The sequence below is a fragment of the Arachis duranensis genome, chromosome 1 (assembly GCF_000817695.3).
Source record: "Arachis duranensis cultivar V14167 chromosome 1, aradu.V14167.gnm2.J7QH, whole genome shotgun sequence".
NCBI lineage: Eukaryota > Viridiplantae > Streptophyta > Magnoliopsida > Fabales > Fabaceae > Arachis > Arachis duranensis.
Genome location: NC_029772.3, coordinates 81,935,771 through 81,952,421, shown reverse-complemented (window position 1 = coordinate 81,952,421; position 16,651 = coordinate 81,935,771). Strand labels below are relative to the sequence as shown.

Here is a 16,651-nt window from a genome sequence, read left to right as displayed (position 1 = left end):
ATCACATTCATCATGTTGAAGTGCAACGAATATCTTAGAATAAGAACAAGCGGAGTTGAATAGAAAATAGTAGTAATTGCATTGAAACTTGAGGTACAGCAGAGCTCCACACCCTTAATCTATGGTGTGTAGAAACTCCACCGTTAAAAATACATAAGTGATGAAGGTTCAGGCATGGCCGAATGGCCAGCCTCCAAAACATGATCAATAGTCTCCTAAGATGAATAATAAAATAAAACTAAGACCAAAGATATCTAATACAATAGTAAAACATCCTATTTATACTAGACTAGCTACTAGGATTTACAGAAGTAAGTAATTGATGCAAAAATCCACTTCCAGGGCCCACTTGGTGTGTGCTTGGGCTGAGCTTGATCTTTACACGAGCTGAGGCTTATCTTGGAGTTGAACATCAAGTTGTAACATGTTTTTGGCGTTCAACTCTGGTTCGTGACGTGTTTCTGGCGTTTGACTCTAGAATGCATCATGGAACTAGCGTTGAGGGCCAGTTTACGTCATAAAATCTCGAATAAAGTATGAACTATTATATATTGTTGGAAAGCTCTGGATGTCTACTTTCCAACGCCATTAAGAGCGCACCATTTGGAGTTCTGTAGCTTCAGAAAATCCATTTCGAGTGCAGGGAGGTCAGAATCCAACAGCATCAGCAGTCCTTTGTCAGCCTTCTTATCAGAGTTTTGCTCAGGTCCCTCAATTTCAGTCAGAAAATACCTGAAATCACAGAAAAACATACAAACTCATAGTAAAGTCCAGAAATGTGAATTTTGCATAAAAGCTAATGAAAACATCCCTAAAAGTAGCTAGATCCTACTAAAAACTACTTAAAAACAATGCCAAAAAGCGTATAAATTATCCGTTCATCAGTCACCACTTGAGAGTCGCTGAATATCACTACTTTGGTTGCACCAACTTCTTCTGCCAGCTTTAACCCTGTAATCAAGGCTTCATATTCTGCCTGATTGTTGGAGGCTGGGAACTCGAATTTGAGGGAAACTTCGATTTGCATTCCCCCTTCGCTGACCAATATTATGCCTGCCTCGCTTCTAACTTTATTGGAGGACCCATCTACATATAACTCCCATGTAGTGGATTTCTCCTCTTGATCTTCCGCGTATTCTGCTAGGAAGTCGGTGAGGCATTGAGCTTTTATTAGCGTTCGGGCTTCGTATTTCAAGTCGAACTCGGAGAGTTCTATTACCTATTGAACCATTCTGCCCGCAATGTCCGTCTTCTGAAGGACCTGCTTCATGGGCTGGTTCGTTTGGACTTTTATCGTGTGCGCTTGGAAATACGACCGTAATCGGCGTGAGGCTACTACTAAGGAGTATGCAAACTTTTCAAGTTTTTGATACTTTAGTTCTGGGCCTTGTAGAACTTTGCTGGTGAAGTACACAGGATGCTGCCCGACTTCATCTTCCTGTATTAGAGCTGACGCTATAGCTCTGTCTGCTACTGACAGGTATAGGACGAGCTCTTCCCCGACCACGGGTCGGGTCAAGATTGGGGGCTGGCTCAAGAACTTTTTGAACTCCCAGAAAGCTTCTTCGCATTTCGGAGTCCATTCAAACTGGCATCCTTTTCTTAGTAGGGAGAATAGTGGAAGGGATCTTAGTGCCGATCCCGCCAGGAATCTGGAAAGGGCGGCAAGCCTTCTATTTAATTGTTGGACCTCCTTCAGACAAGTCGGGCTTTTCATTTCCAGGACAGCTTTGCACTTATCGGGGTTTGCTTTGATTCCCCTTTGTGTTAGCATAAACCCTAGAAACTTTCCCGCCTCCACTGCGAAGGTACATTTTGTGGGATTTAGTCTCATCCCATGCGACCTTACGGTGTCGAAAACTTGCGAGAGGTCTGTCAAGAGGTCGATTTCCTCCTTAGTTTTCACCAGCATGTTATCTACGTAGACCTCCATTAAGTTTCCAAAGTGGGGAGCGAACACTTTATTCATCAACATTTGATATGTGGCCCCGGCATTTTTTAACCCAAATGGCATCACCACATAGGAGTAGTTTGCTCTAGGTGTGATGAATGAAGTTTTTTCCTCATCCGGCTTGTACATCGGGATTTGGTTATATCCTGAGTAAGCATCCATAAACGACAATTATTTATACTCTGAGCTTGCATCTACTAGGGTGTCAATACTGGGAAGTGGATATGGGTCTTTGGGGGCATACTTTTTTTAGGTTGGTGTAGTCGATGCACATCATCCACTTGCCGTTTTGCTTTTTGACTAGCATTACATTTGCTAGCCATGCCGGGTACTTAACCTCTCGGATGAAGTCGGCTTCCAAGAGGGCTTGTACTTGCTCTTCCACCACTTGAGCTCATTTTGTTCCGAGTTTGCGCCTGTGCTGCTGTACGAGTCATGATTTGGGGTGTACTGACAGCTTGTGGGACATGAGCTGAGGGTCTATTCCGGGCATGTCGGAAGCTTTCCACGCAAAGAGGTCGGAATTTTCTCGCAGGAGCTTTATCAGCCTTTGTTTCAAATCTCCGTCTAGGCTGGCCCCTATGCTGGTATTTTTTCCTTCCTCTTTACCGATTTGAACCTCTTCGATTCTTCTACCCGGTTGTAGTCGCAGCTTTTCCCTAGCTTTTATTCCCCTGAGCTCTATGATGTGAACTTCCTTGCTCTTTCCTTGGAGGTTTAAGCTTTCATTGTAGCACTTTCTTGCCAATTTTTGGTCTCCTCGTACCATTGATATTCCCTTAGGTGTTGGGAATTTCATGCAAAGGTGAGCGATCGACACCACCGCTCCGAGCCGATTTAACGTAGTCCTACCGATTAAGGTGTTATACGCCGACCCGACATCGATGACGATAAAGTTGATGCTCAGAGTTTTGGAATTTTCCCCCTTTCTGAAGGTCGTGTGGAGGAGGATGTATCCTAGTGGCTTAATTGGCATGTCTCCTAGTCCATACAGGGTGTTCGAATAAGCTTTTAGCTCCCTTTTATCCAACCCTAACTTGTCGAATGCGGGCTTAAAAAGTATATCAGCCGAACTCCCTTGGTCCACCAAAGTCCTATGGAGGTTGGCATTGGCCAAGATCATGGTTATCACTACCGGGTCATCATGCCCGGGCATGATCCCCTGTCTGTCCTCTTTGGTGAACGAGATGGTCGGGAGATCGGGAGACTCGTTTCCGACTTGATAAACTCGCTTCAGGTGTCTTTTGCGAGATGATTTAGTGAGTTCCCCTCCCGCAAATCCTCCAGAGATCATATGTATGTGTCTCTCGGGGGTTTGTGGTGGTGGGTCTCTTCTGTGTTCATCATCTCGCTTTCTTTTTCCATAATTGTCTGACCTTTTCATGAGATATCTATCAAGTCGGCCTTCCCTGACCAAGCTTTCTATCACATCTTTAAGGTCGTAGCAATCATTTGTTGAGTGGCCATACATCTTATAGTACTCACAGTAGTCGCCGCAGCTTCCTCCCTTTTTGTTTTTGATGGGTCTAGGGGGCGGCAACCTTTCAGTATTACAGATTTCTCTGTATACGTCCACTAGGGAGACTTTTAGAGGAGTATAGGAGTGATATCTCCTCGACCTGTCGGGACCGACCTCCTCTTTTTTCTTGGGCTCCCTTTCTTTCTCTTTTGCTGAGTGAGGAGGCCCCTGTCGCCAGCTTGGCTCCCGTAGTCTGGCATTTTCCTCCATGTTGATGTACTTTTCTACTCTCTCTTGTACATCACTCAAAGAGGCGGGGTGCCTTTTTGATATGGACTGAGAGAAGGGGCCTTCTCTAAGTCCATTTACTAACCCCATGATAACTGCCTCTGTGGGCAGGTCTTGAATTTTCAAGCACGCTTTGTTGAACCTTTCCATGTAGTCACGTAGAGGTTCCCCGACCTCCTGCTTAATTCCCAAGAGACTCGGTGCGTGCTTTACTTTATCCTTTTGGATGGAGAACCGCATTAGGAATTTTCTTGAGAGGTCCTCAAAGTTGGTAACTGACCTTGGAGGGAGGCTATCGAACCACTTCATCACTGCTTTCGACAGGGTGGTCGGAAAAGCTTTGCAGCGAGTTGCATCAGAAGCATCAGCCAGATACATCCGACTTTTGAAATTGCTTAAATGCTGTTTTGGATCTGTGGTTCCGTCATAGAGGTTCATATCAGGGCTTTTGAAGTTTCTTGGAACTTTCGCCCTCATTATGTCCTCACTGAACGGGTCCTCTCCTCCTAGGGGCGACTCTTCTCGGTCGCCATGGGAGTTCTGATTTTTAAGGAAAGATTCGAGCTTCAAGAGTTTTTCTTCCAACTCTTTTTGTCGCTCTATCTCTTCCCTGAGATTTTGCTCTGCATCTCGTTGTCGTTCTAATTCCTGTTCCAGTTGTTCCAAACAACCTTGATGGTCGTGGACCAGCCCCATTAGCTCGGTTGCATGGGGTGGCCCTTCCTTTCCGGACTCTCGTCCCTCCGAGGAATTTACCTTTGGGTTCTTAAGCCCAGATGTGCCTTCTCTATGCTGGTCGTTGGTTCCTTGGTGAAGGGTCAGGTCCGCGTCATTATTTCCGGTATCTGGATTTTCTTGTTCGGAATCAGACACTGTATGACCATCTTCTGGTGGGTTGTCCGCCATTACTGGTTGATCTCTCGGGTCCTCGGCAACAGAACCAATGTTACGTTGGGTAACCGGAGATTAATGGGCTGGACTCTTTGGGTTGGCCCAATCGTTTGGGGAAAGAAGCCTTCGAGCGGGTTTGCGCCTCTATGGCCTCCGTCCGACTTGTGAGTGTGAGAGAATGGGGGGTGGTACCTGCAAAGACACTCCGATGCCTAAGTCAGCAAGGGTGTGAGCAGGTCTAAAGAGTATTGGGACTTAGAGATTCCTGAGGGGTGTCAGTGTATTTATAGTGGTGAACCAATAACCACCGTTGGAGTAGTTCTACCTTTTAGGGTGGATAACCGTCCCTTTATCTTAGGGAGGTTACGATATGGCTTCTGGAAGTGGATTGAGAGATTTTAGAGGCGGTTATTATCTGCCAGCTAATCTCTGCTTCCGACTTTGTTGGGTCAAGTTGTGGTGAGCACCGACTTCTTAAGAGAAGGTCGGTGTACTGAGGTGCCCAACCTTGTGGGTTGGATCAAGGTTAAAATTTAGGATTTTTAAAATTAATATATATAATAGAAATATTTTAGCCATTTTCTATAATAGGGTATTGTAGTCATTTTCTATAAAAAAATATTAATTTAGACCAGTTCAAGATTTGATTCATCATTTTTTGGTCAAATCAATTTGTCTAGCCTAATTTTAACAAAAATAATACGATTTAATCAATTATATGTGTTAAATTTTAATTATTAAAAAATATTTTTATATTTTCAGTGTCTTTATTTGAGTCTCCTAAAAATATTTAGATGCCTAGCAAATTTTTTGTATTATATGATTTTGCCAACTACATCCTCCCGGGGTTGTCTTTTTAGCGAAGTTTTTGAATTATGTGATTTTGCCAACTACATCCCCCCCGGGTTGTCTTTTTGGCAATATTGGCTTTCGAGTATTACGAAGAAGGCATTTTAATTACGGGATTTGCTACTTTCTCTAACGGTTTGGAAAATGTTACGTTTGATCCTTTGCAATGAACTATTGATGAGTATACTACTCAGTATACATGCATGCAAACTACTCATGCATAGTTTTATCATTTTTAAATGCAAGTGCTTGAGGATTTTTTTTTTTTTTGAAACATGTTTGATCCTATCAGAATTTATTATTTTTTACCAATGAAAATATTTTCTGGTTAGATAATAAACATAATCATTTAGCTTACCTCTTAATATTAGTACAAACAAGTTTTATTATCACCATGAAAAGAAATTCTAAATTAATTTTTCATTTCATGTCTTTTTTAGATTAAAGCTTTTTTATGGCCTTAATTCATGGATCTATGATTAGGTTATTGCTTTGCATGCAATGCATGCACAAACCTTGCAAAACTCTACTTTCTTTTATTAATTAGTGCTTTCCGTAATAAAAAGAGTGTTCCATTCTCTTTCATTTTATATTGGTAAACAAAAAACTGTGTACACAAAAAGAAATTAATTATTATGTATTTATATATAAATATATATATTATTTAATTATTTATAATATATATCTTATATTTTAATATATATTTTATACAAATAATTTATTTTTTATATACATTGAGCATGGTTGGTTAAAAATCATTTGTAAGGATAGTTTATGACTATCTATTCTCTTACTAAATATAAAATATCAATTATGTCTCTATGTTAAGTGCTTAAGTTGCTAGGAGAAATAACTTATAATATACTATCGAAACTGAGAGAAAAAAGAATCCAGAGTTTGGATTTGGATGTTTTCATACTTAATACGTAAATTTGAGACGATGATTATTGAATAAGGCAAAAGAGCATGACCATCTGTTGGTGCTTACCAAAGATTATATTATATATACAAGTTTTCATCATTGTTGATGTGATTTCGATCACTCTTCTAATGGTTCAAAAACCACTGCAAAACAAAGAAACTAACCCAAGAATAATGGTTGTGATGAACCCAATCTTGGCACTCTCCATTATTACCACCATTTTATTCTTGTCTCCAATGGCTTATTCAGAGAACGAAGCGGTGAAGAGCGCATTGGTGAGATTCATGGACAATCTTGCACCATGGAATAATAATTCAGAGAGAGAAGCAGGAAGGTACTGGGGATGGAACCTTGACACAGATCCATGCGCAGATAACTGGAAAGGTGTGAGTTGTTCCTCAGATGGAAGTGTGAAAGCCATTGTTCTTGATGATTCAAACCTGAGTGGAACCCTAGACGCCACCTCTCTCTGCATGGCGAAATCTCTTCAAATTCTGAGCCTCAAGAGGAACAACTTGCAGGGATCAGTGCCCGAAGCTATCGGAAACTGTAAGTATTTGACCCGTTTGTTCCTCAGCGATAACAACTTCTCCGGTGATCTTCCGACTTCTCTTCGACATTTATGCAGCTTGAGGTGGCTTGAAGTTGCCAGAAACAAGTTTACGGGTCCCATTTCCGATAAGATACCTGCCTCAGTCTTGATATCCTTTCTCGGTAAGCACTTTTCATTTGATTCTGTCTTAACATTTTCAATCTCAAACCTTAAATCATAAATACTTGTATATAGGTGAGAATAACAAGTTCACTGGGGAGGTACCTGATTTTGACTTCATGAAACTCATTCGATTCAACGTCTCCAACAACAACTTGAAGGGGCAGATTCCTGACGTGAGAAACAAGTTTGGTGTGGAAAGCTTTTCTGGAAATCCTGACTTGTGTGGATCGCCGCTTCCAGCGGCATGTCCACCTAGTCCCTCACCAAGGAAAGAAAAAAGATTATTCATCACTGACGGCGTGGCGATTTACTCTGGCTACATCATTCTTGGCATCACCGTGGTGGCATTCTTTGTGTACAAGCTAGTGAGGAAATCCATGAACAAAGTGGAAGCATCCAAGGCTCTCAACAAGAAGGAATGCCCAAGGCATCGATTAACTCGAAAGGATCCTGCAGGTACGCTTCTGCCTTCTTTCATCTATCTCTTTACAATTATCTTATCTGTACACACAAATTTATCTACTAATAAATCAACTTTTTACATAGAATATACATTAAAAATAAATTAAATTATATATAAAGAATTAAGGATTTAATTTGTAACATACAGGGGGCAATAATGGTGAAAAGAGCAGGGAGGATTCTTCTGAGAGCAAGGGTAGTGGTCGTGGCGGCGGCCGTGGCAGCGTTGAGATGAGATCAGAGCCATCGATAGCGTCACTTGAGAGTGGAATAACATTGAGCACATCAACGCTGGTAGTTCTGTCAAGCAGGGTATCAAAGGCGCTGAGATTTGAGGACTTGCTGAGAGCACCAGCTGAGTTGATTGGGAGAGGGATGCATGGGAGCCTCTACAAGGTGATGCTGGACAACGGTGTGTTCTTGGCTGTGAAGAGAATCAAGGATTGGGGAATCTCCGAAAGTGATTTTCAGAGGAGAATTGGGAAAGTTAGCCAAGTCAACCATCCATTTGTGTTGCCACCTCTTGCTTACTATTGTTCCCGCCAAGAGAAGCTTCTTGCATATGAGTACATGGACAATGGGAGTCTCTTCAACATGCTCTATAAAGTTGGTAAGTTGTTTTTCTTGATTATATATCTGTATTATTTCTGTAAAATATTATTGCATTTTTTTGTTAATTACAAGTGTCTCCAATTTTAATGGAAGAATCATGAATAGTCTTGTATGCCAAAATCAATTATTATACCTGAATAAAGAATAATCACATTTTTTTATGATCACCTCTCGTTAATATTGTGAAATAAGTATAAGAAACCAATTTTTAATTAGTCCATAGCTATTTTTTTCTGTTATTGTAAATTACTTTAAATCTTTTTGAATGGTTTTTAGAATTTAAAATTTAGAATTTAAGCATAAAAAGTGATAGCAATTTGTTATTCGATGGTCTGTTTATGACAGTAGACGATTAACAGCGGCTAGTAATGGGTGACCAATGATAAAAAGTGAGGTTACAATATTAAGAAGAAAAAAATAAAAAGATAATTTTGAAATAGGTGATTCTTTAGTTGAATTATAGTTGTAGATCTCTTATTTGATTTTTAATCAAGACATCAGATAATATTTTGTTGTATGAACCTCTATTCATCCACATGGCATCTTTTACTTTCTTATTTAACGTTACATTGCTCTTTATAAAAGGTGTTCGTTCTGTCTCAAATTTAATATATGAATAATATTTAAATTTTTTTAGTTTAATAATTCAACAATATATTTTAACTCATATTTTTAAACATTAATAATTAACTGTTAATAAAAAATAATAAATTTTAATAATCTTCTAATATTTTTTCTATTTTATTATACTAACAAGACTTGTTCATACTTCAATTATAAACTCTATTGATAAATGATAAGTTCATTATTTTTCTTTGATGCAATAATGATAAATGATTATTTTATCAGGATCACAAAATGGAAAACCCTTTGAGTGGGGAAGCAGACTAAACATTGCTGCAAAAATAGCAGAAACTTTAGCTTATATGCATGAAGAGCTACGAGAAAGTGGAATAGCACACGGAAACTTAAAATCAAGCAACATTTTATTCAACAACAACATGGAACCATTAATAAGCGAATATGGGCTAATGGTAATTGAACACCAAGCTCTGAGATCACTCTCTCACAGCAAGAGTGTGAGGAACAGGGTTCTAACTGCTGCACATGCATATAGCACCTTCAAAGTTGATGTATACGCCTTTGGGGTGATACTCTTGGAGCTTCTCACAGGGAAAGTGGTTCAGAATCAAGGGGTTTTTGATTTCGTTAAGTGGGTTAATTCTGTGGTTAGAGAGGAGTGGAGTGTTGAAGTGTTTGATAAGAACTTGGTGTCAGAAGGTGCGAGTGGAGAGAGGATGATGAACTTGTTGCAGGTTGCATTGAAATGCATCAATCCTTCTCCTGCTGATAGACCAAGCATGAGTGAAGTTGCATTGGCCATAGTTGCATTGAAAGAGGAGGAAGAAAGATCTTTAACATAGGAATATGCTAATTCCACACAAGGTAGCAGAGAGTTATGTTATTCGAAATAGACATATCTTATTAGCATTAGCAATATTTTGTCTGTTTCTCTAAATATATCATTCTTAGATCTACTATCTTTTTAAGACAACATTATTCTTGTTAAGGAGCTACTTGAGTGGATTTTTCTGTGTCTTTGTTAATTTCTCTTCCATATATATATTCTCTATTAACTTCTACTTTCATTTGGAGTCTTCAAACTTTGTTGGTTTCTAATATGTTACAAAATAAAGAAGTTATAGTTCTCCTTCTATTTTCGATAATATCACTTTAAATATAATTTTTTTGTATGGTATATTTTCATGAATTTGGACATAGTCTAATGTGAATTATGAAAGATGTATTTTTTAATCAATAATTATGTTAGATGTTTATCGAAAATCAATTGTCAAATTAGCTATCAATATAAAATAATATAGGTTGAATATAAAATACATATTAAAATAAATTAAATAATATATATATTTATACACAAATATATAATAGTTAATTTGATGACTAATTTATTATGTATAGATAGCATTTTTAGTTTTTACTCATGATTTATTTTATTTGTTTAATTTCATTAGTATCACTTTTAGAATTTAATAGCCATAACACTTTAATTCATAGTATTTGCAATGAATACAACCTAGTTTGGGTTTTTTTTTTTTATATGAAAGTAAAAGTAGTGATATACCTTAACATTGTAATTTTTGGTGTTTTTCAAAAGTGTGGAAAATACACAAATCGAAGGGTCCGATTTCTATATTTCAAATTTTTTTAACAGAAATCTTTCGGTCCGATTTCTGTACTCTCACAAATCCCTTGGTCCGATTTCACAAATTCTTCGGTCCGATTCTATATCCTCACAAATCAGACGGTCTAATTTCTGTACTTCTTATAAATCAGACGGTCTAATTTTTGTTTATCTAATTAAACGGTTTCACATTTAAAAATAACATCCTATCAACCCACATTTTAAAAAAACACTGTTGCTACTTCAATATCAAAAACAAAATTTGCCTAGTTTGCTAAACGAACTTTAGAAAATTATGAAAAAAACAAAATTATATACTTACTAACCGCTGTATATCTTTTAGTTTAATGATAAGCGCTTGATCCAATAGTAAAATCTATATAATTGGAACGAAATTGCTGGCCTAATGTGACCAAATTATTTTAGTAGATACAATTCTGAAAAATTATAATTATCTTGGTTAAACTTACAATAATAAGACAAGTAGATTATTGAGAGATTTTAAGATGGATTTATAAGTCTTTAAGAAAAAAATATCAAATAAGTTTATGAGAAAATTTTATGTTGGATTTAGAGGTTTTCTTTCTTTAAAAAAAATAAGTACCAAATAATTTTTTGAAATATTGAACACAATACATTTTTTTTGTCAAAGACTTATAAATTAAATTTACCGTTACAATTGCCAATGAATTATATCTCAAATAGTATAGTCTCTTTATATTTTTTTAAAAGATCTTGAATTTGAGTTTCTCTATGTTTGGTAAAAATAAAATAAAATAAAATTTATTGTTACAACTTTTTAGAAACTTATTTAATTTTTTTAGACTTAGTCTATCATAATATTTTCTTAAAAAAATAAAAATATTTAATAACAAAAAATATTAACAAAACATAATCAGAACTTATTTTATTTATTATTTATTAAATATTATAACAACTAAAAAATACTAAATAAGATAAATTTTAACTTTTTTTTGTTTCCTCCCTAAAAATTCGATACTTTATTGTTTTCGAAGACCTATAAATGTATATGAAAACTTTGTTATTAGCACATTATTGTTTTGTTAAGCAACAAGCAACTGAATGCGCTGATGTAGCAGTCCATATTTCTGACTTTGTGCTGGCAGAGTGAAGATCGACCATTTTAGACAGACAAAATCATACGTTTTATTTAGTTGCCATGGGTGCAAGAAATGTGTGAGCATGTGACCCTACCATTAGCTTTTGTCTCTTTATCATGTTCTCTAATAGGGACTGAGTTATATGAAATATTAGAAGAATACAAAAAATATTTATACAATAAAATTTTAAAAAGAATTAAATTAAAATTTATATATAATTTATATGTAAAAAATTAAAATTAGGAGGTCGTTGCTCTCCTTTTTCACTATGTAACTCCGCCGTTGTTTTTTTATAGTGTCACCATTTTTACAGGGTGGACGTGGATCAAATCCAATCTATATATTTACAAATTAGATCGGATCGAATATCAGATATATTTACAAAACATTAAAATATATTTAAAAATTTATTTTTATTAAAAAATATCAGTCATATTTTTTTATTCTTTTAAACATTTTTACTCTTAAGTCACCAAAAAACATGTTTACTCTTAAAATAATATATATATTAAACATATTTTTTAAAATAATAAAAATAAAATAATACAATATATATGATAATTATTAAATGAAATAAAATATAAAAAGAATATTTACTTATTTATTTATTTATTTATTTTACATAAAATTCGTAATTCAATTCTATTAATGTGTGGATCTGATCCGATCTGATTTGACAGTTTTGTAGATCGGATCTATATCTGCAATTTTTATATCAAATTCGAATAAATATTACGGATATGCAAATTAGATTTGATCCATGAACACCCAACATTTTCAAACATGTGAAGTTGTGAACATACAATTTGACTTCAATGGAGGCTCGTGAACCTAATCACCACTCTAGAACCACTATGATTAACTAACAACGTTACCAATCATCACTACAAGAAAAAGGTTTATCGGTATACTTTTTTTTTTGCCATACTTTAAAAGCGTGGCCAAAAGTGGTCAATGACCATGCTTTTGTGAGGGTGCCGAATGATCAGTGATTTGGCCACATTTTTTTTTGCCACACTTCAAAAGCGTGGCCATAGAGAGAAACAGGCATGTTTTTGTGAGGGTGCCGATTGATTACTGATTTAGCAACACTTTTTTCTGCCACGCTTCAAAAGCGTAGCCGTAGAAGAAAACAGGCACGCTTTTAAAGCGTGACTACTTTGTTTTTATATGGTCACATTTTAAAAGAGTGGCGATATCCTCTAATTAATTGGTTACCCTAAAAAAGCGTACCAGAAAGAGTTCCCCTATTTTTTTTTCCAAAGCCTTTATTTTTTTCCCAAGTTAAACACTTTAACCTTAAATCCTCTAAGTGATAACCTTCATCATCAGTTCATCACCCAGCCATCAAACACACCCTACCCAGCCCTCTCCACCCAGCTGCAGACCCTTCACTACCGATGAAGACCCTCGCCACCCCGCTGCACTCTCTTCCAGCCCTTCATCTTCATCATTGCGCTATGAGAACCCTCGCACCCTCAACGCAAGCCTCCTCCTCAAATTCGCAACCTCGCACCCTCTCTCGCAACTTTCCATCGGCGCTACTCCGTTGGTGTGTCCTCCCTCAATCGGCGTTGCCTATCCCTAACTCGACGCTCAACCCTTGAGGTTTCTTTCGTTTCTTTATTTAGACTCTGTGGTGGCAGCACCTCCACCATGACCATGATCGATGAGACCTATGAGTTCTCGGCGCCGAGGTTCTTTGATTTCATCAATGGGAAAACCGAGAAGCTAAGGACGAGCGCAGGGCTCAGCTATGGTTCGATACTGCACTCTCCTACGCATCTTCACGTAAGTTTCGTTTCTTTAATTCGCCGTTGGGCGAAGAATTGGGATTTTAGGGTTTAAGGTAATACACATAGGATCGTAGCAGGGCTTGTTTGCGTGAATGTTATGTTGAAAAATTGTGTGTTTTCAATGGGCTCGGATATATTTAGGGTTTATTGCGTAGGTTTCTGGAAATATATTTGATGATTTTATTTTGGTCATTTTGCCAAGAAATTGTGGTAATCACTGATTGATTGTTTTCTTTTGGATGGAGTGATTTGTTGAAATGAAAAAGAGAAGTTAGATTTCCTTTATGATTGATACTAGTGATCCGGATAATTCACTTTTTTGTGTCAAATTGTCTCGTTTGTCTTGCATCTTAGTGAAAATCCTTGCTGATATCTTATCAGTGGTTTCTCCTATGGCTGCTATCCTGCAAATTCTTCAAGTAAATATTGCATAATTTGCCTAATAGGAATTTCAATTCTTTTTGCACCAACACCTTTTAGGTTGCGGAGGGTTATCCTCTTTAAACGTTACATATTGTTCTCTCTATAGAAAGGTTAAATGGATGGCTATCAGGATAAAAAGTTCAAACTATTGTTTAGTTTGTTTTCTAATTGGTGTTTATTGTATGAAATTTTTACGTGATTGATTTTTACTTGGTCTTCAAATTATTGCAGCATTCATTCCAAAAATCAAGGTTGGTAGATCTATCACTGTGGATACCTTCTGTGATTTTAGTGAAGCTGAAAAAATAGACACGGTACTCTTACTTCTACATTGATGATATAATGTTGTGCTTAAAATTTGATTGAATTATCATCACTGATCATATACTGTTTTACTAGACATCCAAAAATGTTGAGGAGAATTTTCAGGAAACAATTAAACAGCCACAGAGCATGACTACTGAAATAAAGGAAGATGATGCACCTTGCAGTGAAGTCAAAGAAGAAAACAACACAACTACTTCTCATGTGGTAATTATTGCTGCAATCTGAGCATGCCTTTTGAAAAAATTTGTTCCCTCATTATTGACTTAAGTTCTCATATAACAATTATGATCAATGGATATCAGGTTCCTGTTGATACGGAAAGAAGTGAAGATGTTTGCAAAGGAAAGAGCTCATGCTTAGGGATTTCACCATCTGGAGATGGGTCTGCTGAAGTAGCAAAAGATGCTTGCACTCCCAAACCAACATTGCAAAAAAGATTGACAACCACCACCTCCAAGAAGCAAGAGACAGCTAAAATGATAGGCACCAGTAAAAAACTAGTTACAGTTTTAATCCTTTCAAGATTTAAATGCTTTTTTTAATCCTTTTTGAATTTGGAATCTGAGTTAATGTTGTACTATTTTGTATTGAACAGACTGAAAAGCCTAGGAAGGGTGCTATCCTTGCAAAAAAAATCAATGATGCTGCTGATAGGTATTCGAGCTGAACTAAACTGAATAATTTACCAAGCTGCAACTTCAATTACAATATTGTATTGGTACTCTCTAATCCTTTCCTTTCAAGTTGATATGTCAAAATGCAGTTAACTATTCCAATGCTTATGTGCTGCAAAAAGCAATATAACATATAAAATCAATCATATAAGGGTAGTTATGGTAAGTTTTTTTTTCTTTTTTAAATTATTCTCATGATAAAATTATTGATACATTATTCAACATAGCATAACTGAATTGTTTGCTTTTATAATGCTCTTAGATATGATCTAATTGTCCTTCTATTCAACTAGTGTAACTTTGGTTTCTAAGTCTAACCACAAGTTGGATCTAAATCTGAACTTTCCATTTATGACAAAGTCGATGAAAGAAGAGGTATGGTCTACTCTTGCTTGCCATAAATTTCCCATATCTTTAGTTACATACATGGAATACTGCCTTATTGAACTTTTCTAAATCCTGAAAGAGCAAAGAGAGAATTTCTACATTCAAGTTGTTGCTTTTGCTACACGTGAGAATGCAAAGTCTTTGAACTGCAACATGCAGTCTCTTTGGCATTGACAAGTAGGTAATTAAATGAGTTGACCCTTGTATTTTTTCTAATTTGTCCTATTAATTACTTGAACCTCTGATTTGAAACAAGTTTTGTAGAGAAAGTTGTGCCTTCTGGAAGCAGTGCTATTCACTGTTGTGACAGCACCCTTTTCTTAAAACAAAACCATATTTCGAGAGACATAACTTTTTCTAGAGAAGTAAAAATGCTCTGGAACTTGAATTGGGTAAAAGATGGGTAAGTCTAGTTCAACCACACAAAAATTTAGGTGAATCCAACCAAAGATGAATTTTATATGATTTTTCTGAATTGGTTACTGCTTGCTGTTTTTTTGAAGTGTACCAAATCAGTAGCCGATTTTTAAAATATTTGTTCCAATTTATTTTTGTTCATGAATGTCAATCATAATTGTTTTGTATAATTCAGGTTGAGACATAATGTTTTCTTATTTTATTTTTCTGCTGAGTAGGCATTACTCTTTATGTAAATCTCTACCACTATCACCATCCACAAGATCTTGGGTTGAACCGCCATGTAGTGTAAGTACCACCCTTGTTTTCTTAAGCAACAATTTTGATGGTACTTGTTACTTACGAATGCATAAAATTTGGCACAGGAATGAATTTGCAGACTATGCAGAATTCCGTTTCTAAGACATTTAGGACAGAGTGAAGAACTGGATAACATTCGATGAACCAAGAGTGGTAGCTGCTCTTGGTGCTATGACAATGGTTTCTTTGCCCCTAGAAGGTGCTCAAAGGAATATAGGATTAGCTCACAAAATGGATCACAAAATGCATCTGGAATGTTAAATTGATGGGTTGAAGTATATAGGATTAGATAAATTCAGTCTTGGGGTTATATGCATAATAAGCCACTGCTTGTCTGCTTATTCAGTCTTGGGGTTATATGCATAATAGGCCACTGCTTGTCTGCTTATTCAAGAAAATAGTGTATTAGAAAGCTCACATTGGATTAAGGAACTGAACTTATTTGTGGAATAGTGTCTATAGAATATTGGTGTGCATCAAAAGTATTCTCTTTCTATTGGTATATGCAATTTCTTCTTTCTTATTTTATATTTTGTCTCAATAATAAAAGTACAAATATAAAGGCACACATACACTGTGATTTAAAATTATATATAATTTGCAAGGTTTTATCAGGAAAATTAGAAAAGAACAATAGGTTATTGAATAAACTTATAGCCACGCTTAAAAAGGGTGGCCATATTGTATAGTTGAGTCAACAAGCACGCTTAAAAAACATGGAAATAACCGAAAAAACCCCTATTGGCACGCTTATTAAGTGTAACAATAACCTTTTTTATCGGCACGCTTTAAAAGCGTAGCCATATATTCACATATCGGCACGTTTTTTAAGGGTAGCCAAAGCCAAACTAATG

At 36.4% G+C, this 16,651-nt stretch overlaps 2 protein-coding genes and 1 long non-coding RNA gene across 4 annotated transcripts; 2 read left to right on the top strand and 1 right to left on the bottom strand.

The window, feature by feature from the left end:
• Positions 1-2,384: 2,384 nt before the first annotated feature.
• Positions 2,385-4,604, bottom strand: LOC107492403 (uncharacterized). The gene has a single exon (XM_016113429.1). The coding sequence runs from the start codon at positions 4,602-4,604 to the stop codon at positions 2,385-2,387; it is 2,220 nt and encodes a 739-aa protein (XP_015968915.1).
• A 1,929-nt stretch (positions 4,605-6,533) lies between these two features.
• Positions 6,534-9,573, top strand: LOC107492411 (probable inactive receptor kinase At2g26730). The gene is made up of 4 exons (XM_016113438.3): positions 6,534-7,074; positions 7,148-7,531; positions 7,686-8,147; positions 8,999-9,573. Exons 1-4 carry the CDS (start codon positions 6,534-6,536, stop codon positions 9,571-9,573), a joined length of 1,962 nt encoding a protein of 653 aa, XP_015968924.3.
• Positions 9,574-12,826: 3,253 nt separating this feature from the next.
• LOC107492590 (uncharacterized) lies at positions 12,827-16,273 on the top strand. 2 transcript variants are annotated; one of them, XR_002375117.2, is made up of 6 exons: positions 12,827-13,264; positions 13,924-14,006; positions 14,092-14,223; positions 14,322-14,508; positions 14,615-15,785; positions 15,863-16,273. It is a non-coding gene; the product is annotated as an uncharacterized LOC107492590 (long non-coding RNA). The 2 variants fall into 2 exon arrangements; XR_008002102.1 differs by having other exon boundaries at positions 14,322-14,519.
• The last annotated feature ends 378 nt before the right edge of the window (positions 16,274-16,651 follow it).